This window comes from Mastacembelus armatus, chromosome 6, assembly GCF_900324485.2.
Source record: "Mastacembelus armatus chromosome 6, fMasArm1.2, whole genome shotgun sequence".
Lineage (NCBI taxonomy): Eukaryota > Metazoa > Chordata > Actinopteri > Synbranchiformes > Mastacembelidae > Mastacembelus > Mastacembelus armatus.
In genome coordinates, this window is record NC_046638.1 from 641,360 (window position 1) to 667,531 (window position 26,172).

General features: G+C 46.2%; 2 protein-coding genes across 4 annotated transcripts; both read right to left on the bottom strand.

The window, feature by feature from the left end:
* Positions 1–794: 794 nt before the first annotated feature.
* Positions 795–10,063, bottom strand: nox5 (NADPH oxidase, EF-hand calcium binding domain 5). Of its 2 annotated transcripts, XM_026310900.1 has the most exons (20): positions 9,927–10,063; positions 9,401–9,519; positions 8,933–9,133; positions 8,218–8,283; positions 7,514–7,647; positions 7,139–7,289; positions 6,716–6,926; positions 6,314–6,551; positions 5,785–5,938; positions 5,516–5,688; positions 4,785–4,967; positions 4,513–4,645; positions 4,205–4,347; positions 3,921–4,121; positions 3,793–3,837; positions 3,160–3,284; positions 2,853–2,937; positions 2,667–2,766; positions 2,419–2,585; positions 795–1,525 (listed from the first exon to the last, which is right to left on the bottom strand). In XM_026310900.1, exons 5-20 carry the CDS (start codon positions 7,631–7,633, stop codon positions 1,394–1,396), a joined length of 2,361 nt encoding a protein of 786 aa, XP_026166685.1. In that variant the 5' UTR covers positions 7,634–7,647; positions 8,218–8,283; positions 8,933–9,133; positions 9,401–9,519; positions 9,927–10,063; the 3' UTR covers positions 795–1,393. The 2 variants fall into 2 exon arrangements, with proteins under 2 accessions (XP_026166685.1, XP_026166684.1); XM_026310899.1 differs by lacking the exons at positions 9,401–9,519; positions 9,927–10,063 and having other exon boundaries at positions 7,514–7,644; positions 8,933–9,311.
* On the bottom strand, positions 9,828–25,243 carry rpgrip1l (RPGRIP1 like). 2 transcript variants are annotated; one of them, XM_026310889.1, is made up of 26 exons: positions 25,160–25,243; positions 24,274–24,369; positions 23,272–23,416; positions 22,177–22,490; positions 21,761–21,860; positions 21,205–21,348; positions 20,879–20,984; positions 19,816–19,962; positions 19,461–19,534; positions 19,158–19,297; positions 18,795–18,901; positions 18,608–18,658; positions 18,273–18,455; positions 17,677–17,794; positions 16,792–17,244; positions 16,115–16,224; positions 15,648–15,984; positions 15,007–15,266; positions 13,880–13,978; positions 13,637–13,711; positions 12,961–13,102; positions 12,319–12,416; positions 11,557–11,743; positions 11,081–11,165; positions 10,719–10,855; positions 9,828–10,632 (listed from the first exon to the last, which is right to left on the bottom strand). In XM_026310889.1, exons 2-26 carry the CDS (start codon positions 24,359–24,361, stop codon positions 10,472–10,474), a joined length of 3,861 nt encoding a protein of 1,286 aa, XP_026166674.1. In that variant the 5' UTR covers positions 24,362–24,369; positions 25,160–25,243; the 3' UTR covers positions 9,828–10,471. The 2 variants fall into 2 exon arrangements, with proteins under 2 accessions (XP_026166674.1, XP_026166675.1); XM_026310890.1 differs by lacking the exons at positions 9,828–10,632; positions 10,719–10,855; positions 11,081–11,165 and having other exon boundaries at positions 11,615–11,743; positions 12,213–12,416.
* Between the last annotated feature and the right edge of the window lie 929 nt (positions 25,244–26,172).

Genomic DNA, 26,172 nt, shown 5'->3' on the forward strand with positions numbered 1-26,172 from the left:
ACAGAGCACCGATCACAGCTAATCGACCGGTCGGCAACACAACCTCCAATCCCCGGAACGAATATTTATCCTCCTCGAAATAAAAATTTATATATTCATTTACAAATATATATTTTAGTTCTTAACGAAGTGTTTTATTTCTCTTGATAAACCCATACAATGAAATTATCTTCGTTTGCACCATCGACAGTTCGTACATCGACTAGGAACCCTGGAGACAGGAGCTTTTATGAGTTTGGGTCATTTTGTCATTTAGAGAAGAAATAAACTTTTGTCTTTGAGCAAATCTAATCCAACCACTGATAGAAATGATATATTTATTTGTTACAAATCTACATATTAACTGTCATGATAATTGTTACGTCTGTTAACAAAAACAACAGTTATATGTTGATTATGTTGAATTAAAGTCTCTCCCTCTAACACCAGTATTAGCCAACTATTCATATCAGTGGTGGAAGAAGTACTCCGATCTAAATACTTACATTTAAGTAAAAGTAGCACTGGACTGCAAAAATAACATACTAATGACAAAAAATATACCACAAGTAAAAGCAAGCATGCAGAATGTCCCATTTGAAACTATTGGGTCATAATCTTTAATGGTTTTTTGTCAAAGGCTCACGTTAATGTTGCAGCTGGGGTTAGGGTTGGGGTATTGTTATTGCCAGGTATCATATTAGCTTTGTAATCAAACATTACTCTCACTTGTTGAATACATTTTGTTCTAATCGTCTGAATGGGAGAAGTAACAGCTAAAGACATTCACAGGACGACACCTGAGGCCGATCAGCTCGATGATCTGAGGTGAGTTTTTATTTAATGAGGAGAGAAAATGTCAGACATTATTACCTGGATAATTTTATATGTGCAGACATGGATGAAACAGAAGATCAATACAGGTAAATATAGGTTATCAACATCCATTCAACAGCCACATATTCAGCTCCTGGAGACTGAACCTAACACTAGCCTAAACCTGACCTCACCCTAACCCTACTCTGACCTAAAACCGAGACTTCACCATAAAAGTTACTGATTTATGTTACAGTGACTTGTTTCTTGTCCACAAACGAAGTCAAGGTCCTACAGTGTCCTACAGTGTAAACAGATTTATGTCCCCACAACATGAGTAATACAAGTAAAAACACATTTACACTTCTGTCTTTGTGAGGACACTCACTGCCTTAACACATTCGTCAGCCCTCACACTGACATCAACCTGGTTCTAACCCTAAAACCAGCTCTACCTAACAACAGGTCCTCACAACTCCTGAAGTTGAATGTGTCCACACAACCACAGAATGACGTTCTCACACACACACACACACACACACACACACACAGAGGAGGGCACGGCAGGAGTTTGTGTGCGGAACAGCAGGAAACCCCCTCAGAAGTTTTCCTTGTAGAAGTTGAAGCCGAAGTGTTCACACTGAGCTTTGATGACTTTAGCCAGAGCAGGAGAGCCGCAGTAAAACACGTGGACCTTCCCTTTCTTCTCCTCAGACACTTTCTGAAACACCTGGCAAACAACAAACACGACTTTACTGTCAGCCTGCCTGTGCTATTCACGTTTCACATCTTCTCATGGATTTAAACATGTCAGATACACAATGATGTGTTATCTTTTTGCTGAAATACAAGGTGGAAATGACCCATGAGGGAGTTTTACACAGACTCCTGCTGAACAAGGAGCAGATACCATGGAGGAGAACTAGGGATATCATCTTTTTTAAACACATTCTTCTTGTCAAACTCTGATGCCTACACTACCCACTATGCACCTGGATATCTGACATCTTGTTGAGAGTCTCTGGGTGTTTTATTCTAGCACCAGCTAATGTTTCCACAGATGTTGTCAGCTGACGTCTTTCTAACTCCATCTGGCAGATTTTTATATTTTTCCTCCTTGTAGCAAATAGTGAGTGTTAATTAGACGTCACACAGCTGCTCTGGACACACTTTCCACAAAGCAGGGACTCAAGTTCTACTTTCAGTTCTACTGACACTGTGTTCCCCTGTTCTACAACAATCTACAAAGTTTGCTGAGTGTAAGTCCAGTCCAACCATAGCCTCCAAACTGATCATTTACCTGAATGAACAGCTGTGAAACAGCCTGAACACAAACTGAACGTTATCACGTTCATGAAGGAGGATTCACTGTAGGACTGTTGGACTAGACTGACTGGGTCTGACACAGGGGTTCCTAATGAACCGACTGGGTCCAACACAGGGGTTCCTGATAAACTGACTGAGGTCTGACTGGGTCCGACACAGGGGTTCCTGATAAACTGACTGAGGTCTGACTGGGTCCGACACAGGGGTTCCTAATAAACTGACTGAGGTCTGGCTGGGTCTGACACAGGGGTTCCTGACAAACCGACCACAAACTAAGGGGAGACTAGTGGTCTTCACCTTCCCCCACTCAGGTCGCCCAGGTTGGGTTCTGGTCCTCAGCCCGGTGATGGAGTCTCTCTTCTCCTTCTTGGCCAGGAGGTCCAGCGCCATCTGCAGGCCGATGGCCTTCATGTCGTTCTTGCTGAGAGCGGACGTCATGTACATGTGCATCTCCAGGAAGCGGCCTGACAGACAGCAGACTCAGGTCAGACTTCGTTCACCCTGTGCTCTGTGCTCTGCCTCTTTTCACTGTGTCTGTCTCTCACCTTCGGGCTCTTCGTCAGCCTGGTCCATCTCCAGTTTGGTCAGTAAACTAACAAACCATTCAAACGACTTCTGGTCCCTGTTGATCCAGATAAAGTCCACCTGAAGGATGCCCATTCACATCAAACAGGTTTCACTGAAAAACATGAAACGTGACTGAAAAATGATCTGGAACAGTCTCTTCTTACTTTGCGTAACTTCATGTCGCTGTCTTTAATGTTTTCACACCAGGAGTAGTTACAGTTGGGACAGTTCTGCTTCCTCCTGCGGTACCTGGATCAAAGAAACACACGTCATGTTGCAGCTGGGTGACTTATGAGCGTACTGTTGTCAGTCAGTCTGTTGTTTCCTTTAAAGCAAAACTGTCTAGTTTCAGAAGAGTTGGAAGGTGATGGACATCGAGGTCTCTGCTTGAACTTCGGGCCCTGTGCTCTGAACCAGAATGTAACTGAGAAGGATAGTGGACGGACGGATGGACAGTGTGTTGTGTCTTACCGGTACATGATACTTTGCAGGATGGAAGCGAACGGTGTGATCCCGATACCCGCCCCGATCAGAACGGCATGTTCAGACGCAAAGATCTGCCTGGTAGGGGTCCCGTACGGTCCGTCTACGTAGCACTGACAGCAAACATACAGTGTTTATAGACACTCCACAGGCTGGAGAACAGATCTTCTAGACTCTTTAACTCTGTTCTGATGGTGTCTGGAGGTGTGGCAGTAACTTGGTCACAGTCAGTTTCCTGCAGTCACACAAACCACAACCCTGGAAACCTGATTTCTCTGGTCATGTCCCAGTGTTTGGGTTTCTACCTGGTTTTTACAGGTGAGCAGGTGACAAAACACAGAGTGACGATTTAAAATGATTCCACCCAAAGTCTGAATGAAACTGTCTCCAACCTTCTGTAGAAGTGTAAATAAGTCTGACACATGTCCGGCCCAGAATCAGACTGGGGACAGGAGGAAACTGGTTTCTGGCCTGCAGCATGTGCTCACAGGCTCACAGTAACCAGGCTAGCACAGTGCATAGACACAAACACATAGAAACAATGTGATTACCATCAGCCACAGCGTTTTTTAATGACACCACCAGGAGCCATCAAATGGACTGTAGAGTATTTGTGCTCACCTTGATGTTGCAGAACCGGTGGTTCTCACCAAACTTGGCAGAAATCTGCACGTTAAAGAAAGAAACGGATCAAAGATGATCTTAGAGTCTGTTTGACCGAGACACTGGACTCCAGATCTGGTCCCCACCTCTCTGAGCGCAGGAGCTTCTCCTCTCTCTGCCAGGCCCAGCTCGTCCGGAAGAGGCTCCAGCGGCCCCTGAGCTCCAGACAGCGAGGCTGGGGCCACGTCGGACTGGGAGCCGTTCTGTCGGTACATCGTCAGCTCGACTGCATCATCTTCATTGGAGGCTACGTCTCCGTTACAGCCTGGAGAGCTGAACAGCTGCTCCTGCAGGGAAAACACAAGGAAAAGGGCTTTTAAACAGACGCCCCACTGGCAGAGATAGAAAGTGACCTGTGTGTGATGTGAACCTGGGCCTTCATCAGCTGCCTCCGGTTCCTCAGGCTGGTGGCCAGCCTCTTGGGACCGAGCTCCGGACCCTCTGCTTGTCTGAAGTACTCGTACAGCCGGTTGGTCCACTGGCCCATGGAGCGGACGTGCAGCCACAGAGCCTCTGCAGGTCAGAGGTCAAAGAAACTGCAGTTTGTCTCTGAGCTGCCTTCAAAAGACTCTGACTGTGGAAAGTCTCAGATACAAGGAACAAACACACGACAGTGATTTCTGAAAAACGCCTGAGGGCTGGGATGGTTTGCACTGATAGAAAAACAAACAACAGTACCCGACTGTTCCGGAGCACTGCTGATAGTGAACGGGTGCCACTCGTACTTGGCGATCACCGGGATGTTGATGTAGACGTAATCTCCAGGTTTGAAATGGAAGAACTGGGGACGTTTGATCACCAGGTGAGTGACCTGCACACAGACAACAATGTACGGACTTTTGCTTCATATGCATCAGATGTGATTAAAGGTGGGGCTCTGAAGTCTGGATGATGGGTGTGTGCGGACAGCGACTGAGCCCAGAGGTGCTGGCTGAGTTTGTGTTCGGCACCTTGGACGGCAGCAGGTTCACCTCCACGATGTAAAGACCTCCTATACGAGAAACTGCGATTCCCACAATCTTCTCCAGCAGGAAGACCAGACCTGGAACCACAAACCACTTCCAGAAGTTTGCACAATGAACCACGAGCAGAGCCCAGACCCACACGTAGGACAGGTGAGACCAGTAAAAGACCTGCAGGAAAACCAGTAGTCAGCACCTCAGCTCTGTGGGAGAAACTCAGATAAGTCTGACATCAGACCGAACAGTTTCTGTTCAGCTCACACACTAAACATCAATCTGCGCACTGCTGCTGCAGTAAACCTGCCGCTGCGTCCGACATGCATGAGGTCCCAGAGTCAGAGTTACAGTCTGTACAAACACACATCGATCAGGCTGCAGCTGCATGTTGATGAGCCACAGCACAAAGAGCCAGCAACAGATACTGCATCGAGTATATGGATGAACTGATCAATCGAAGAGAGAACAGGATCCTGGTATTAGACCGGACCTGAGCTTTGAGCAGCAAACAGCAGATGGGAAGTTCTGGTTTAATTTGAAACCACATTTGTGGGTTTTGTTAAGGAAAACACCTGCTGGCTCCACAGGCTGTGATGTGTGTTTTGTCATCATGTGGGTTAAAGTTAGATAAGCAGCACAGAGGTGACAGCAGGTGTAACAGTTTCTGTTAGAAGGAGGTGAGAACCAACAGAAACACTACACTTCATTTCCTGGAGTCTTACTTCAAAGTGTCCGCTGCGTCGGACAAACGTGCTGGAGCAGAGCACCATCAGACAGATCAGAACCTGCAGCACCACCCCGGTCACCGAGGCCGTCCCCCGCACCCAGCCGATCCCGGGCCGAGTGGTCAGCAGGTACTCCCACAGGCTGTACCCGCTGCTCTCCGACAGCCGGACTGAGGCGGGACACACAGAGACGAGACCGAGGAGCGTCAGCTGCCTGTCTGCCATGATGCCAGTAAATGAAAGCACGTCTGTGTGTGTGTCTGTACCGAAGTTGAAGATGTGGGCGGCGGTGTGCACCAGCGAGTAGCCGAGGACGGCGTAGCCCACGATCTGATGCAGTAGGATGTTCTGGTCCAGAGGTAAGATCCTCAGCACCCACGTCGCCCTGAGCCATGTCAAACAGCGGCGCAGCATCAGCACCTGCACACGCACAAGGACAGTACTGTAAAGTATTTCTCATTCTAATTATAATTCAATACTAATCTCCCATGGTGCACTGCGTTTTCATGTGGAGCTACTGTCAATACTAAAGCGCACTGTTCTATTTTATAGTCTCATGTTTGGGATGTGTCTGAGGCAACACTTTACTCTGAGAGGGAAATAGGATTAAATGGAAATACTCAGGTGCATGTACCTCAAATACACATACCTGTGTACTTGTACTGCTGATACTTTAATTACATGAGGCCGGTACTTTTATTTAAGTAGAATTTTAAATGTAGAACTTGTATTTAGAACGAGTATTTGTACAGTGTACTCCTAAAGGAGCAGAGTACTGCAGTACTGCAGTAGTACCATGACAAAGGTGCAGTTGAAGTTGAGACACTGGCCGCAGCCCTTGGCCACCATGAACCAGGCCCCCCCGTAGTGGTGCCGCAGCACGGCGCCGACGAACAGCAGCACACTGAGGCTGGCGTACACGCCCAGGAACAGCAGCTTGCGACTGTTGTTTTGCCAGTAGGCCCGGGTCAGGTACCGAGGAGTCTGACGCTTCTTCTGGTCCAGGTCAGGAGGCTTCAACCAGTTAGCGGCACTGAGGAGGGCGAGAGAGGCAGAGGTAGAACAGGACAGCGTAGAGAGAGAGGGGGCCCTTCATGGACTGTAGGTTCACTGAAGCCTGAATCTAGTGCCATGCAGAAGAGCCACTAAAAGTTCCCCGGGCCCTTTGCAGGTTCCACGGGGCACATGTTGGCTGACCTGATGGTGAGGTTCTCCATGACCTCTGGGAAGTTCTCCAGCTCGGCTTTGAGCTCCTCGAAGGTGATGGAGCCGCTGTTGTCCTTGTCGGCCGACTCGAACAGCGCCAGCGTCAGGTCATCCAGCTTCTCCTCTGGCAGAGAGATGGCGCTCTCACGCAAACACGACTTGAGAACCGTCCTCAGCTCGTCGGGGTCAATGGAACCGCTGCCTGCAGGAAGAAACAACCTGTGGAAACTGTTTCTGCTGTTTGGGTGAGATGATGTTTGGAAAAGCAGCTGTGACAGCAGAGACCAGCTCAGATCATCATGTCTGGACTTTTAAAAGACTCATTTACTGAATGTTTCTTATTCTGTACTTATCTCACACACACACACACACAGCCTAATGTGTTCTCTGTGAGTCGGCGTTGCCAGGACTGACCGTCCACATCGTAGACCTGGAAGAGGAACCTGAGTTTGTCGGTCTCGTTGCCGTGGATGAGGAGGTCCAGAGCTTTGAGCAGCTCGTCCAGGCTGATGGAGCTGCTGCCGTCCGAGTCGAACAGGGCGAAGAAGCGTTCGGCGAAGAAGGACTGGACACAGAAACACAGAAAGATCTGTCCCGTACCCTGCAGAGTCATATCCAGTTGTTTTAGGCTTTGTTTGGAACCAGCTAGAGGTTTCATGGCACCAGCACCAGGTTCGGTGCTGCTGCTGTGCCAAATAACCCCATCACCTGTCAGGACAGGTGCAGGTGAGGCAGCAAAGGTCACAGTGAGCGTCTGAACCAGCTGTGTGCCAGAAAACTCGGCCTCACCTCTTTGACCTTGAGAGCGGTTTTAAACTCGTCCAGGTCGATCTCTTTGTCGTCTCCTGCGATGCTCTCGAACTGTTTGGTGACCCACTCCAGCCAGCGGGCGTCCTCGTCCAGGCTCATGGTGACCGAGGCTGCTGGAGGACAGAAACATCAGTCTGCAGACCGACGCTTTTTTAACTTACTGACTTTTTACTGTGGGTTTTTTTTCCAGATCTCTTGTTATGTTTTTATGACCTTTTACAAATTTCATTGGAGCTTTCACATTTTAGGACAGTTGTAATGTACATTTAGCTCTTAAATAACAAATCTGGCCTTTCCTCTCATACCTGTAGTTGATTATTGTATGTTGCACCTCAACTGTCCAGTAACGTCAGAGCTTTTCAGCTGTTTCACTGTGACTTTGGCTTTTACTGAGGTGGAAACCTGAGCTCGGTCTCTGCCACAGACACAGGATGAACCTGACTCCCTGGACTGTTCACACTTTGGGTGAAATGACCCTTTAACCTGTTAGTGCATGTGTAAAAACCAGTTTTGTTTAAAGTAATATTTCAGGCTGCAGACCATCAGGACACGTGTTTTATTCATGTTTTCAGTTGCAGATAGAAAATGAGTTATGCATCATCTGTAAAGGGCTGAAACAGCCTTTGACCCAGAGCGAGTCATGTCCATATGTGCAGAGAGGAGCAGCTGCTCCGATGACCAACCTTCAGGAACAGCTGAAATCCTGTGGACGTCCCACCGGATCCTGCACAGAGACGACTGCTGAGACACTGCAGCAGCACGTAGGACGTTCCCATGGAGACGCAGCCACCGAGAAAGACAACATACACGACAAAAATATAAATTCATGAGACAACTAACCCTCCCTGTTCACAGGTGCCTGTCCTAGACTACAATAATAACGTCTTTTTGTGCCTCCTGAATCTTTATTTAACTAATGCAAAGTATCTGTGCAACATTTTTTAGTTTTCAACTGAAGAAAAGTGCATTTACTGAACAGACATCTGGTCATACCTGTCAGTCTAATGAGGAACATCATCAGGGCTGCAAACAATCAACTCACCTGCTGATTATTTCTTACAGTCATTTGGTTTAAACAGCAGTGAAAAATAAAGAAATGAATCATAAACAGGATGTGTCTATAACATGAATTACTCAGATCACAATTTATTAGTGATTTTATTTTGTCACAACAGATAAAGCAAATTTTAATTTTCTCATTTTAACAAACCTGTTAACAGAAGCTATTGAATGATTCTAGAAGTTTCTCCTTATTCCCAACACACAGAATAAATAAGAGGACATGAAAACACAGTATTTACTAAGAAGACATGTAGTTTTTCATGAATGGTCCGGTTCTAAAAATCCCAGCACCATGACCTGCTGAAACATCACAGTAAATACAGAAATAAATCAAACCTGAGACTTTGGGCCGATGACGGTTTCCCCGCTGCAGTGAAAGTGGCTGCGTCTGTCCACGTCCTGCGAGCTGGACCGTGTTTCTCTTCAGGTCCCGCCTGCGTCAGCTGGAGGTGACACCCTGCCGCCCGCGGAGCCGCCGCCACCCACAGCCCATCTCAGACTGGAACGGCCAGAGCGATGGAAAATAACAAACGATCCCTGTGAGAAACAGAGTTCACTCAGAACCAGTAGAACCGGGCCAGTTTCTCACAGATCACACTGCAAACACATCAGTTTTTAATCTGAACAGGAGCCCACATATCAGACATGTCATACCAGACGTTATTTATTTCACCTGTAGCCAAACTTTGCACTAACTCTTGGGAATAATTTGCAGTAAAATGGGTTTGGATCATAAGATTTGAAAGAAAGAATGTCTGATCAACAGACCAACATTATTGAGGCTGCAACATATTTGGGTCATACCTGCAGGTTTGAAGTCTCCTGCGTTACAAACCAAAGAAACTGCAGGAGGCCCAGCTGCTGCTGCACAGTAAAAAAACCTAAAGCTGCAGTGAACATCAGGTGGAAGCTGTAGACTCTGCCTGGATAAACACACGGGACATTATTCAAAGAACCAACCTCAGTGGAACGAGCCAGAACCAACTTTAAATGACCTTCACATTTAAGAAGAAACAGCAGCTCGTCCACATGGTGAACAGATGTGTTGACATACTAAGACTCACGGCTTTGTGTTAATCTGTGGTGCCTAGTTCAGTCATTTAGTCATTAGTTCTAATCTGGTTTGATCATAAACACAGTTTTTATGGCCTGAGACTGGAGGTTTGTTTATTTATTAAACACACGGTGCAGAGAAGACACATAGAAGAAGACACAACACAGTCACAGTATAAACACACAGACACATTATCCAAAGGTTTATTTTTAAAAGAGGAGGCAGCTTTGATATCAGGCAGGGAGCGGGTTCCCAAGGAGCCGACTTCCTACGTACCCGTGGGAGGACAAGGAGATGTGGGTGTTGGGAGCGGAGTGATTGTCAGCAGTGTTTGATAGGTCATCATCATGGAGTCCACTCTGAATCAAACTGGGAACCAGTGTGAACGTGCCAGGATCAGAGTACTATGTTCAGATTTCAGAGCATTCAACAGGCAGCAGCATTTTGAGCCAACTCAAGGCCTGGAAACGTTTCAGGAGCAGGAAGACTAGAGACTTCTCAGTTTTTTTACCCACATTTATTGTGACCTGAAATCTATTCAGTTCTGTTCTGTACTTTCTGGGCAGAGAACCAGGTGGAACCAGGTGGAACCAGGTGGAACCAGCTGGAAAATCATAATTTCCTTGTGCTTAAAAATGTCACGTTCACTCACAGTGGAAAAAATATGAAGACAGTGCAGAGCCAGAAGGAAATACGAGCTCAGAGCATCTGTTCAAGTGTTTCAGGTCCTGAGTCAGTCCTGCTACAGTACATCTGTAAGGGTGAAGCCAGTACTGAGGGTCCACAGACTGACACAAACCCTTTCACGTGCTGCTGATCTATTAGGGTTTTTCTGCTTTGCTGTGTCGTGCCGATGGTGTCAGGGAGGAGACCAGGCTTCGATCGGGGTCCTGGTCCTTGACGATGGCCTGCAGCGCCTCCAGTCCCTCCAAAGACACCGTCAGACTGCCTACCACCTCCCCGCTGTCCTCCACGTCCAGAACTGAGGGGACACACAGACAGACTGTGACTACCTGTAGGACCACACCTGTTGCTTTACCAAAGACAGTGAAATGTGTGTGTGCAGACCGTTCAGACTGGTCTCGGTCAGGTCTTGTTGTTTCTCCAGGATTTCAGTGATCCTCAGGAAGGCCACTCCCACATCCTCACACTCTCTCTCCTGCTCCTCTTCCTCCGGAGGCTCGCTCACCACCGTGAACCGGATTCTGTTCGACACAACCAAAGAGGAAATTGTCCAGATTTTAAGATCCATCCAGACGGCTTTTTAAGAACTGTCAGCGACACGTGAGGACACATCTCTGTGTTTGGGACGTCGGAGGAGAATGTGAGAGACTGTTTGTCTCCTCAGCATCCGACTGTGGCCTTCCCACTCTGTGTCTAATCCAGGAAAAGATCAGCAAGGTTCTTTGTTTCATCTGACATTTGCTCACCTTTCCATCTGAGGGTTTCGGCCCTGCAGGACCCCCCTGAGCAGCTGCCGCCTCGGTCCGTTCGTCTCAGCATCCACAGGAATGACTGAGGAACAACGAGCAGGTCAAATGTCGCTCATTAAAAAGACACAGAAAAAGATTCACAACAATATTTACAGCTGCTGCTAAAGAACCAAAACGACGTCAGACCCTGTTTCCATTTGGACGAGGAAATATTACAGTGGGTTTCCACAGACTACACCTGTGTGTCAGGAACTGGTCCCAGTGTCCATAAACATCCTCATGCAGTGAGGACAACGATGATCTAATACCATTAATATCACTCACAGGTATGAATAAAGAGTTCATGCTCATTTATTCTGTTATTTCTTTGTCAAATCCTAATAATCAAATGTCTTTTGAAGTATCTGTGGCTCAGACACAAACAAGACCAGCAGGCAGCAAGGATCCTTAACAAAGCAGGTCCAGGCTCTGACCTTTGCTGTAGTTGTAGTTGATGCTCTTTCCCTGTGGGGGTTTGGGCAGAGACAGGGGCGTCTCCTCTGTGGGCAGATCGAGGAAGGAGTACTCCACGAACAGACGGACCACGCTGCTGTCCCGGGCCACACGAGAACCTGGTCTCAGGCTCAGAGAGATGATCTCCACCCGCAGTCGCTCCGAGGCCTGAGGACCAACACAGTTTAGACTAGGACTCTGCTCTCATGGGGTCTTCACACTGTTTCAGTACAACAGCTCCTCTACTGTTGAACGTTGACTAATTGATTGATCGATGGACAGAAAATCAGTCAGTAACTGTAAATGCAGCATCAGACTCAGTCTAGAAGGTTCCTGTGTCTCTAGAAAAACGGAGTTTTCTTCAAACAAGACAATTCACTGACCGAGTCAGAGAAACACAGAAAAACAGAAAATAAAGTCATAAAGTTAATACTGACTGAAATAAAGGCTGTTCATAAATGAGCATTAGTTGCAGGAGAATTAAGTAAATATAATGAGTCTGCTGACTGACCAGTCTGAAAGTTTGTGTTAAAGAGCGATCGCTCAAACTCAGACCTGGATTCAGAAACAACCTCCTGCCTGTTCGCAGAATAAAATCGAAATGAACCTCAACAAAAACACAACAATCAAAACCTGCCTGTTTCTCAGAGCAGCACATCAGCTCTGCTGTACACAGCCAGCCCCACAAATCGTCGATCCGCTCTGTCTAATCCATCCCTGCCCAAAGGAAGGAAAACACTGACCTTCCTCCCCGTGGCCTGTCCGTGAACGATGCAGTCATCACTGTCGGACTGAGTCGATTCGCTCTGATCCTCTCTGGCTGCCGGGGCCTCCTGAACATCTGGACAGATCCGGTCAGGAAGCAGGAGAGGAAATAAAAGCAATGAAATAAATATTTGGTAAAGCAGAAGAAGACTCTGAGGAAAAAACAGCAGCGTAGGTTTTCAGGGAAAATAAAAAATGAATTGTAGAGATCTGAAGGTATCATCTCCTGTATGACACCTGGCTGCTGACAGGAAGACGTTTGCTGTTATTAACATTTATGAACTCTGCTCTAAAGATTATCGACAGCCACATTCAATATTGATGTCTGCTCAGGAAGCATTGTCAGAAAACAAAAACATCTGCACCTTTAAGACAGAGAACAGGCTTTAAAAACCAGGCAGACCAGGGGGATGATGGTGGAGTCTGAAGAAAACAAACTGGTTCAACACTGGTTTTCTTTCCACAGTGAAACCAGACTGATGTTTCAGGGTTTTGTAAACAAAAGCAAATACAAAAGTAAAGAGAATTAAACCGAAGAAAACTTGGGCTGAGGAGGCACAGAGACAGAAACAGAAACCTTTTTTATCAGTTTCAATCAGTATCAGTCAATATTTCCTCACCTTCACTAATTTCCTCTGAGATGTCAGAATCATCAGAGATGGACTGAGAGCTGGCAGGAACCAGCTGGCCTTCAGAGAAGTGAGACTCATCATCATCTTCCTCTGTGGTTCTCTGAGGAGCTGGAGTCTCGTCCGACACAAGCTGCAAACACAAAACGCTGTTTAAAAAGGAAAAGTTGCAGATGACGACCGAGTGAACATCTGTTCGCTTGAGCTGAATTTGAAACAACCCCAACAGGCTCAGTCTGTGACTTCCATCCAGCTGGGCCTCTTTGGACTGGACTGGGTGAAAACAGTTTGATTAGGGAACAGTTCACTGGTCCGTCATCACTCAGTCCAGCTCAGGCCTTTATGTCAAACAGCTGGAACAGAAAAACCTCATTAATGTCCTGTGACGGGAGAAAACAGCGAGAAAGGTCTGATTCCCAAAAGATCCTAAGGTGAAAAATCCTACAACACCCAAGATGCATTGCACCCAGTGCATCCCAATTGAGTGCATATAAAGCCAACTGTTAAATGGTGTGAAAACACACTGAGCTCTGAGTGTGGTGATGATGGTGTATGAATAGAACTCACTACAGGAGGAAGACGCCTCAGCCTGAACGGTGGACTAGACTGACTAGACTGACTCCGTCTGAGCCAATGAATAAAAATGAATCAGGCGGTCTAAGTTTACCTGGACAACAGGTGATAGTTTGGTCCCTCTTTTTTCTGCAGACACACTGGGACCTGGAGGGCTCGTGTCCTTAAGCTAACAGAAGAAAACAAAGAGATGAAAGTGATGGTTTCTGGTTTATGACGGAAAGTTTCTGCACTTATTTCTCAGCGACCTGCAGCGACAACAGTCGAACAAGATCAACACATTTTATTATCTGACAACCTGCGATTATCTGTTAACTAGTCATTTAAAAAATGTCACCTGGTCGTCTGTAGCTGTGGGATCGATGAATGTGACTTTCTTGGCGGCCGGGCCCTCCTTTACTTGTGTCTTCTGTCTTCTGAGTTTTGGCAGCGGGGCCTGAAAAAAAAAAAGACTCAGTAAACAGGTGACGTTCTGGTTCTGTTCATAACCACAGTATTGCCATGAAGAACTGCACTGGTTTACTTAAACATGATCAAATTGTTTGTGGTGCTAAAACAGCAGAAATGCCAGTAATGTCAGTTCAACACGTGACCCGCTGGAAAAGGTGAACTACCAAAATAATAATGTGTGGACAGAGCCAGGCCAGCAGTTCCCTCTTTTTCCAGTCTTTATGCTAAACTAAGCTAACAGTTCCCTATGTTTCCAGTCTTTATGCTAAGTTATGCTAACAGTTCCCTACGTTTCCAGTCTTTATGCTAAACTATGCTAACAGTTCCCTCTGTTTCCAGTCTTTATGCTAAACTAAGCTAACAGTTCCCTACGTTTCCAGTCTTTATGCTAAACTATGCTAACAGTTCCCTCTGTTTCCAGTCTTTATGCTAAACTAAGCTAACAGTTCCCTACGTTTCCAGTCTTTAAGCTAAGCTATGCTAACAGTTCCCTCTGTTTCCAGTCTTTATGCTAAACTAAGCTAACAGTTCCCTATGTTTCCAGTCTTTATGCTAAGTTATGCTAACAGTTCCCTACGTTTCCAGTCTTTATGCTAAGCTATGCTAACAGTTCCCTCTGTTTCCAGTCTTTATGCTAAACTAAGCTAACAGTTCCCTACGTTTCCAGTCTTTATGCTAAGCTATGCTAACAGTTCCCTATGTTTCCAGTCTTTAAGCTAAGCTATGCTAACAGTTCCCTCTGTTTCCAGTCTTTATGCTAAACTAAGCTAACAGTTCCCTACGTTTCCAGTCTTTATGCTAAGTTATGCTAACAGTTCCCTACGTTTCCAGTCTTTATGCTAAGCTATGCTAACAGTTCCCTACGTTTCCAGTCTTTATGCTAAGCTATGCTAACAGTTCCCTACGTTTCCAGTCTTTATGCTAAGCTATGCTAACAGTTCCCTACGTTTCCAGTCTTTATGCTAAGGATCTTCCATGTTTTTGTTCCCTGCTGCTTATTCCTTCCTTCCTAACCTTAGAGGGGAGCGGGGTGGGCTCATTAACAGCCTCTTTCTCCTCCTGCACAATCTCCTCCAGGTCTCTGTCTGTCAGTAGGTTTTCGTTGGTCCTGTCCTGCCCACTATGCTCAGCAGGTTCCTTCACAGGCTTCTCTTCGGGGATGAACTCTTCAGCGCTGGTCGAGCCGGGTGGAGCGAGGTAAGTGGACTTCCACTTCAGTGTCACTTCTATGTCTCCGGCAGGATGTCCAGAGGGATCGGTCAGCTCAAACACACCTGGGGGGGACAAATGTCAAAAGTGGGACTCGAACCTGTGGCCCACTGACACCACCCGTCAATCACACAGGATGATCTTCATCACTGCAGCAAAAGCTGTTGTCACTGAACTGTAGATGTCTTAAATGTCCTTCTTGTTGTGAACAATTATTTGACTTGTATTGTTTGACTATTAGGTCTTAATGATAATACGTGTGGTGGAGCCAAGCAGCAGAATGTTTCCTCTACTTGAGAAATTATATTGCGATTGTCAAATTAACTGCAGATAAATTTCCTGAGTAACTGATTTGAAACTTTAAACCAAACAGGAAAATACAACACAATAAACCTGAAAGGTGTAGGAGGGGTAAGACCAGGAAAAAGTCCTGCTGGGCCCCTCACCTGTCACCCCCCTGTCCTGAGCCAGTGACAGCAGAGGCACCCGGGCCTTGCCCAGGTACGTGTCCATCTGCTCCTCTTTGTAGTCAAACACGTAGAACTGAAGGAGCTCAGACTTGAGGTACTGGTGCAGATCCACATCCATCAGCACAGAGTAGGACTTGAAGTCGTTGAAGTGGGGGTCACAGCAGTCCTGAATGGTGGCAGTGGGGTAGTCAGGGAAATTGAACAACTTGTAGACCACGTAGGGACTCGGCTGCTGGGAGTTTCTGGACTTGAGGTCCCGACAGCGCTGGACTCTAACAGAGAGTTCATTCCAGCTGCTGCTGTGAGGCTGCAGCTGGGGTGAAGATCAGACAGAAGGTCGTTTATTTACAGTAAAACTCTCTGCACAGTCAGTTGTTGTGTCTTTACAGCAGTTTTTTAGTTTGTTTGTTGGAGAAACAACATCATGTTGTGGAAATCTGTACCTGTGCTGCCTTCGTCTTCTCTTTATGCAGGCGGAAGGTTTCTGCCATGGGAATCTTCGCCCTCATCCAGTAATCCACTGATCCAAAGGACCGCGCCTCATCACATGCACCTGAGAAGGAAAAGCAAACTCGGTCTAAGTTCTAACTGCAGCAGTAACAAAGTCCTGCTCCTCTGCCCAGAACTAAAAGTGAAGCTGCATTTAGTTTCCACTCACCCAGACTGTGGCTCAGTCTCCTATAGATCATTTACAAATCACCTCTGTCTTACCTTTACCAAGGAACTTCTACTGAGTCCTCTGCTGTTTCAGTGTTTCTGTCTCCTCTGTGTTTTGTTTCTTTTGTGAAGGCCTGTTTTTATATGAATAACGTATCTATCTGTCTATCTATCCGTCTATCTGTCTGTCCATCTATCGTATTTATATGAAATGTGCTTCATAAGATTTGATTGCTGGTATTACTAGTTGGAGAAATCATTGGAACTGCTTTTTTCCAAGCTGAAAATCTACAGAAGGATTCCAACAGTTTCTCCCAAAGACGTGTGTTTTCTTCCTGCAGTAAAGCCCGTCTGACTGGACCAACAATGTCTGACCAGGTGTCTCTCACCTGGTCATGTTTCTTTGCCATATTAAATCACCACCTGTCAGCAGGGACTGTGAGTTGGATCAGCGCTCACTCACCGACCAGCGGTATGCTCCCATGAACCGTCCCATCTTGCTCTAGCAGCGGCTGCAGTCGCAGGTGTCCAGTCGCCAGCGTCCTCCAGTCTAAGCCCAGAGCCTGGTGCAGCTCGACGGTCACCGAGTGTCTGTGGAGGTAGTCCAGGAGCTGCTCGTCCATGCTCACCACGTACCTGGACGTGAAGCCATATTTTGGTTTGTGGCCCGTCGCCACTGGAGTGGAGTGCAGGTCAAACAGATAGAAGGCGTAGGTGACGAAGGTGGAGAGTTCACAATCACCCAGAGCATCCAGGGCGGAGGGAGACAGAGTGGCGCTGACGATCTGAAGCTCCAGAAGGTTCTCTCCACGGTCCAGGTGAAGACTCTCATCAAACTCATCTGCTTCGTCCTCAGCTGTGGCGTCTGGTTTGAAGACGTAGGTTTTGGTGCCGTAGGCGATGTCTCTGAGCTGAGCTGAGGAGCAGGAACAGAAGAGGACAGTTCTCAGACTGGGACCTGAACAAACAGCCTTTCACTGCACTGTTACACATCAGCTCCTGGGCTTTCTATGGGACTGGATCCATCCACGCACCAAGAGCTGCTTTCTCCAATCTGTATTCCTGCCTCTATACTGTCTTTAAAGTGTCAATCATGCATCAAACGACAGGCTGAGACAATGTGTGGAAGGTGTGGGTGTGTGTGTTATTCCTTTCAATAACATCACTGCACGATTCATAAGCTCATACTCCGTTTTACTGTCAGTCATCTGTATTAATGGTGCGATCCAAATTAATTCAGTTAGAATTAAAATGTAATATGTTCTGTACTTCAAAAGCTACAATAGACGTGAGAGCGGCAGCTGTAGTTTCCCACAGATGAAGATTAGACCGAGGTTTGGATAAACACCTTCCAGTTTGCGGATCTTCACCGCCCTCGTGTCCAGCAGCTGCGTCTGTCGCTCCAGCTTCTGCTCATATTCCACTTTGTCGCTCTGCATCTTCCGTAACACCGACTCCAGCTCCGCCTCATGGTCACAAGAAGAAAACACGTTAGCATTTTGTACACACCTTCATTTATGAACGAGCACATGGTGAATGGTTGTTCCTTTGTGTGACATTTTTCTGCAGCACAGTGGGTTTTGGGGGAGGAACCATTCACTTTCAGTGAGGCAGGTAAGGCCCAGGTACTGGAGAAAAAAAGTTCTGTTTCTGCTTGTTCTCGTTGGCCGAACGCAGGTGGTTTGAGAAACCAGCGTTCAGAGCTGGGAGAGAGGTTCAGACCCATGTTTTCCTCATGTGTGTGTCATCTGCCTAGGCTCAGTCTGTATGTATGACTGAATGAATGGAGTGATTATTCCCAGCCCTGGTGGGAATACACTTGTTTCTTTATGTATTCTGCTCTCTTTCCTCACTGTGGGACAAATAAAGGTCCTTCTTATGTGTTTTGACCTTTTCATGTAGTTCTGCCAAACACAGCTGAGGGGAGATGAAGTTCATGTGCACCTTGTAGTCTTTGCTGATCTTGCTCTCGAGGCTCAGGATGTTTCTGGTCTTCTCCAGCTCCTGGATGGTTTCAGCGTGAGCAGCTCGCAGCTCTCTGATGGCGCTCTCTGTGCCGCCGCTCCCCCCTCCCTCCTCCACCTCGTTCAGGAAGCTCAGAGCTCCGCTCCTCTGGGACTTCTGTGTCTGTGGGGACATTTGTACATGTCAGAGGCAGGAGCAGGGAGAACCACACTCTGTTGGTCAGTTTGGAAACCAGGTTCATCATGAAAACATGGACATTAGATAAGACTCATCTGTCAAACTGATCGTCAACAAGCTCTGTACTTTCCACTCACCCTAATTTGCAGCAGCGCCTCAGTGAGTTCGGTGATGTCGTACTCATTGTCCTTTAAAGTGCACAGAATGACTCCATTAGCAGTGACCCATTCACAGCCATGTGACGTGTACTTGTCTTTCCACAGACAAACATACTGTATTTAACATAAACATTCATCTGGCAGTATAAAAACCAAAACACATTACCCTGCTGTAGAACTTCAGACGTTCATTTAGTTCCTCTGTTTGCTGCTTCTGCTCCAGAAACTGGACATGAAGCTTCTTATTTTCTTCTGTCAGCTTCTCATTTGTGTCTGAAAAACCAATGATTTTAATCAAATGAGGACTTTAAATCATTGTGGATCAGTAGATTTACACTGAAAAACGACTGTTCTCCATAAGACAATAACTAAAAGTATCTGCATAGCTGAACCAGTCACATGAGTGTTGTTCACTCTCCTGGACTTTCTAGCAATCAGCTTTTGTAGCTCTGCGTCTTGTGATCAACATGTTCCAGGATGTCAAAGTAAAAGCCCGACCGTACAGGACGTCAAAGTAAAAGCCCGACACCTCTCTCAGCCTTGATCTTGTCGAGGATTTCGTTTTTGTCGACGAGGTCGGCCTTCAGCGCCGTCTCTAGCTGTGCGATCTGTAATTTCAGCTGTTGCTCCTGGATCTGCCATTTTTGTTGCTGAGATACATCAAAGGTGCTGGAACAACAGAGATAACAAACACAATGACATCATAAGAACAATTACTCAGTGACAGCTGATGGTGACGTGTAGCCATCATCATGTCAGTGATGTGGCAGCTCTGCCCTCAGAGACACTGGAACCAGTTCACTCAGCGGCTGCAGTGGCTGAGGCGTCTCACCTGTTCACCAGCTTCTCATTGTTCTGCTTCAGCAGATCCTTCTCCTGCTCCAGTTCACTAATACGCTCCTGCAGCTGCAGAACAAACAGAGATGAGTGTGACCCGTGCACAAAACGCTTGTTTTTACCATCTGACGTCACAAAGCCCAAATACATTTCAGTAAAACACAGCGTGTTCTCATGTTGGAGAAGCTGGAATCAGCTCATGTAATTGGTTGGCGGCGGTCTGAGCCTGCCTGCAGACAGGAAGCAGCAGTGCCCTTCACTGCCCTGCACACCAGCACTTTAGGACTGAATGGAGCTTCTATGAGGAGCCACCTCCCAAACTAATGTGAGGTGTGTGCTGTCCCAGTCACCTGCTCCAGCTTCATCCTGGATATGACCGAGCTCTGCAGCTCCTTCTCCAGATCCAGACTCCTCAGCCTCTCGTCCTTCAGCTCAGCTGACAGCTCGTCAACCTTGTGGATCGCTGCATCGTGACTCGCCTTCAGCGTCCGCTGACTCTGGAATCACAGTCACATCTCAGTAACTAACTTTCATTCTCAGCACAGCCCTCTGCTGTCACACTCGTGTATGTGTTAAATCACATTGGTGTGTGTGTGTGTGTGTGTATACCAGTGTTCTGAGATGCCCTAGTGGCCAGTGAAGACATTGCAAGTCCCTGCCCACACATTCAGTGATGTAGTTTCACCATAGAATCACTATTTTATTAACAACACATTTTCATGTGTTTATTATTTATGAACATTTACATGGATGCAGTTATAAAATGTAGAAAGGCCAAGGTGACTCCGGTGCATCCCTGGAAGCCTGTGCTCTGCTAATGTTACATGCAGGTGCATAACGTAGAGATTCACACCTGAAAATGGACCTAAAATCAGCCCTGCCCTCACACCCACAGCATGGTCCTCAGGCTGTAACTTACTAAAGCTGGTGCTTCAGCTGTAGCTCAGACTGGTTTTGCAGTAGTGTAATGTGATCACACTTGTCAGTGTGAATCCTCGTATGTTACTCAGCTGGTAGCTGGCAACAGCCCCTTTGTGTGTTTGTGTGAGCCGACAGAAGTAAAATCCAAAGGACAGAGAAAAAGGCAGACGACAGATGACGACCCTGTATTTCTCTGGCCTCAGCTGAGTGAAAGTAAATCCTTCAGGAGGGTTCGGAACAGCACGAGAGAGGGGGTGTGGTCAAACACACCCCGATGAGAAAATCAAGGCCTGTGTGTCTAATTCGTGGCGTGAACCTGAATAAAGAACAGTCCTCACACCTTGAAGACCAATTTTGTCTGTTTTCATCTTCAGTAACAGGTGAAGGCTGCTCTCCCCTGGTGTTGACTTGTCAGTGCTGAATTAATTATTTTCCTGTGAGCTGCTGTTGCTGAAGCATTTCAGTGAGGAACAGGCTGGAAAACCATCTCACCTCTTGTAGCTGGAGAAACCGACCCTCCAGCTCAGTTACAGCGTTGGACCTATCAGCCAGCTGCTTCTGCAGCTTCATCATCGTCACGTTGTTGTTGACATGTGACCTGAGAGTCAACACGACACACAAGCGTTAGTGTGGAACTCTGACATGTCGTTTACATGTCTACTGTAAAAAACATCACTTGTGGTTGTGGTGGAGACAAACGCTCGTATCATCAGTTTTTATGAGCTGCAGACGCAGAGACACGTCTTTACCCGTGAGGAAAGAAGTGGCACTGGCCTCATGGCAGCGTTTAAAGCGTCTGTGATAAAATAACCTCATACCTCAGACTGGTGGTCTGCTGCTGTCGGACCTGCAGAAGCCTGTCTTCATACTCAGCCTCCTTCTTCCTCAGCTCAGCTCTCAGCAGCTTGGCAGCTCCCTCCATCTCCTCCATGTGGCTCTGCTGGGACTCGATCACATTCTCTCTGGTCCACAAACAGAGAAAAACTTTTCACACACACCATGTCTGAGGACGTGGTCCATGTGTCAGAAACAACATGGTCTGTTTCCATCTATAAGTGAATTTAGTGTTTACTTTTTTTTTTTGAAGATGAACTAAAACACAAATCTAGTATAAACCATCTTTTCTATTAAGAGTGTGTTGTACATGAAACAGCTGCATGAATAAATCTGCTTTGTCAGATGTGTTGAGGTGGACGACTGACAAACTCCAGCTGTGGACACAGGTCTTAACTGTTTCTTTTGTGGAAATTCATGTTGTGCAGTCACATTAAAATGAGAGACAGACAAAAAACCCGTGTGCTGATGTTTCAGGACCATCTTTAAACACAGCTCAGACGCAGCTAAGTGCTGCTCAGTGATTTGTGCAGTGCTCACAGGTTGCGGATCTCAGCCCTCGCCTCCTCCAGCAGGTTGTGTCCGTATCGGGGCAGCTGGCCGATCGGAGGTCTCCCGCCTCCATCTAAATTCCTCAGACCTGCAGGAGCCAAAACCACAGGATCTGGCTTTAACACAGTGATCTAGTCCACTGGGATATCCAGTGCAGGCTCTAGTAATAATAAATTAATAAAAAAATTACTGTAGGAGAAACAAACTGGAGGTGGAAGAACGAGGTAATAAGAAATCTCAGCTCGAGTCTTGGTGCTGTCAGTGAAGAAAATGTAAACACAGACCTGATGGTTGTTTGCATCACAGGTTACAGTCAAACAAAACACTAAACCAGCCATATGTGCAGGGTCGGGGTCGGGGTCAAAGAAATTCTGTATTCTTCACATTAAATATCTGTGACTTACGTTTCGGGCGTGTTTGGGATGGAGACGAAGTGTCGTCTCTCAGCTTCTTTAGCCCAGTGTTGACCCGTGACTGGACGTGGCCGTACGGCGACGGCCTCATGCTCTGTGAGTTGATCAGCTGCTGTTTGGCCACGAGGAAACGCTGTTTCAGTCCCTCGTTCTCAGCTTGTAGTGCCCGGACCTTCTCCTGGAGCTCTTCCATCATCTCCTCCATCTCCACGTCTCGGACCCTGGAGGCTGGATGGGCTCCTCCCGCTGCCAGCTGCTCCATGCGGCCTCGGTCCTTCACCAGCCGCATCAGCTTAGTGCCGAGCCTGAAGGGTGGAGGAGGAGGAGGAGGAAGAAGAGGGGTACATGTAAGAATCAGAGGTAAAGGACGATGACTGGAGCCCTAAAGAGCAAACCACCATTTTCACACACAAAAGCCAGTTTACTCGTCAGGAGAAATATTGAACCTGCTGTGAACTCTGCAGGGAGCTCTCCCTGATGGCAGACACCAGCAAACAACATCCAGCAGGAACAAGGGTTTTTGGAGTCCACCAGGGACTAACAGTCAAGAAACGTCCATTTGTGCTGCACAGATTTTGACCATACTTTTTCAGTGTGCGTCTTGTGAGTCCCCCACCATCATGGTGGTGCCAAAAACCTCCCAGTTTCAGCTGCCAGATCTTATGACTTGCTGCCATTTTCAGTTTCATATCAGTGTAATCCCTTTGGATTCAGCTCATATAGCAAATCATTAAGAAATAACAGGCGGATTAATCCATAAAGATTCTTTTGAAACTTTTGTTAGAGGAGAGCACGTCCCCAAGTCCCACAAGGTCAAAACTCCAGCAACACAAAAAAAAAAACTTTAGTGTGAAACCAGCGTATGGCTGTCAGCAGCTTCAATTATAGGGAAAATGTGTAGTTATAGTTCCAACCAACACAAAACTCTTACTGTACTGTAGCCCTTATATGTTTACACATCCAATAAAACTCAAGGAACTCATGTAGAAAATAATAATCATCATCATCATCATCATCATCATCATCATCATCATCATAATATATTTGCCTTAGATGCAACTCTAAGATGTGTGATGTGTATCTCACTTCTTGATCTTGTCATCCTGTTTGTGAATATGTTGTTTGAGGAGCAGTGTCTCCTCATGGAGGCGCAGGAACCGGTCCTCCAGCTCCTCCCTGGACACCCGACTGATGTCCTGTCGTGCCCGAGCATTTTGATACACTGATGAATCTGTCACCAGAGAAACAGTCTCAGTTGTCCAGCGTGCAGGTGATAACACACAACATACAATTCTATCAACAGAAACATGACAAGTCACTTCATTGACAGGAATTATGTGACCAGAGAAAGCAGGCAGTGCAGAAGGGCTGCGAAAGGCTTAAAATGGCAAATTAGCAAATATAACCATCCATCCATCATCTGTAGTCCTAACCAGGGTCACAGGGATCAGCTGGAGCCTATCCCAGCTCTCTCTGGGTGAAAGGCAGGGGTCCACCCTGGACAGGTCCAAATATAACCAGCTAAAGGTAAATAAAGAAGAATATGTGGCAGCTTGTGGATCCTCAGATGCTTCAGTCCGACATAAAACCAGCCCAGACTGTCCTCCTCCTGCTTAACACTGATTGTGATATCATCCTGCGTGCTCCACATACAGACCAGTACTGATCCTCATGATGACTCTGCTGCTTATTTAGGCACAATGTTAACCACTGACACCAGTTCAGTTCCCTGTGCAACAGTAACTTTACCACAAACAGCAATAATATACAAACAAAAATAAATCTTGTGGGCTAAATGGATAGGGAGACGGACTTGTAACCCAAAAGTTGTGGGTTTGAGTCTCAGGACCAGCAGTGATTGTCGGTGGGGCAGAGTGAATGGCCCCCCGCCTTCAATACCACGACTGAGGTGAGACCCTTGAGCAAGGCACCGAACCCCCAACTGCTCTGGGTGTGTGTTCACTGCTGTGTGCCCACTATGGGATGAGTTAAATGGGAAACAGGTCACTTTCTGAATCTGGTGTGTAATCCCAGAAACCTGGCCTTTGGATGATAAAGGAACAGGCAGAGTTCATGATCATCACAGACCTTGGGGACCTGCTGCAAGTCGGGACAGGTCGACTGGGATGTCTCTGACTGGGACATCTGCTGCTGTCTCATCCAGTAGAGTGGACATATTTCAGCCTGAAAATTAAACAGACATTAGTACATATATGCTCCCCTTATCAGCCACATTAAACCGATATCAAGTGCTAAATTAGAGTAATAGTGTATGGAGGAAACAGTCCATTTAAAAATAATTTTTATAAGACGTCCTGCGGGGAGCTGAACAGCACTTCAGACTTTGTACAGACCGCCTGTGTCTTTGCATGTATTCGGCTAACAAGCAGCAACGTACGAGACTTTCATTTCCACACAATTTAAAACTCCATTTTGATTCTCCGTTACTTTGCTCAGGAGCAGAACGAGGCAAACTGATTCTAAAACGAACCAGCTCAGTGAAAAACGTGATGGTTGGTGTGTTGAACACACGCCGAACTGAAAAGTGACCTTTCGTCATTCACCAGTGTCTTGAATCATTTGTGTGAAATAACATTTAACGTAATTTTCCTCAATGAGCAAAAAAAGCGGCCAAAATTTAAACGGAGTCTGGCGTCACATCCCCGACACTCATTTATAGAAGCAGCATTATTTGAGTACAGTAGCTAGAATAAATCCCATAAAGCTGAACGTTAATAAAATGTGTGAGAGGTGGTACAATAACACTGAGGTTCTGTTTTTGTTGTGGTCTCCATCACATTTCAAACTAGCCGGGAGTTAGCTAGCTACGTCAGTACTAATGCTAGCTCACCTCTGCACCTCAGCGGCAGCTAACGGGTTAGCTCGGTCTTCTAATGAACACAGCACAGTCATGACATATGTGTTTGTGGTGTTCGTCTTTTCCCACTATTCCTACTTTTTAAACATTTCGTACCTTTTACGCCGACTTTATCCAGTTCACAGTAATGGTTGCTACTGAAAACATAACAGTTCGTCATGTCGTTATGGTGCAACTACGCATGCGCGGCGTGAAAGGACTTCTGGGAAATGTGGTTTTCATTAACCTTAAAGCATCATGATAGATAAATACTTTATTCATCCCCAATGGGGGAAATTCAGATTGACCCGCAGCTCTTATATTAACTTTAACATAGAAATTTCACTAAAATCTGAAATATAATTAACAGATAATAACAAATAACATAAATAGCATAACTAACATATCAACAATTACTATTAAACAGTCTAATGGCTGTGGGACATCTCCTCAACCTCTCAGTTCTGCAGCGCAGTGAGATGAGCCTCAGTTTAGTCAGTGTATTGTAGAGGGGGTGTTTATTATTGTTCAATATAGAAAGCAGCTTCCTGCACATCTGCTGCTCCACCACAGTTCTGAGAGGGTCCAGCCCCTGCATCATATTGTGCTAATTGAAATTCCTAGGAAAGTAAATGTAGACCGCTGGCCTCTGACGAACTCTAATTATAAAATAATAACAAATAATAATGATAAAATAGTATTTCCACTTGATGCTACTTTATACACTGATCCAGTACAGTTCAGAGGTAAATATTGTACTTTTTAGCTGCATAAATGTCATATCTTACTGTGCAATGTACGATTTTTGCAAACCAAACATGGATATTGTGTATAAATCATGATACACTATTCTGACACTAACAGTCCATCAATGGCAGAAATGGATATTAATGTTGTTCTGGCTGACACAGCATCAATAGCAGCCAATTACCTGCCCCACTGACTGGATTGGTGCATCTCTAACATCAAATACTTACAGTTATTCAAATGGTGTTTAAACAACAATTATTAGAGGTAATTCCCTCTGGCAGGCACAGGAGTAGTTTTGATAATTAAGCTTATTTTGTTGTATAATTATGAATACAAGACTTCTACTTGTAGTGAAGTATTTTTACACTGTTGTATCACTT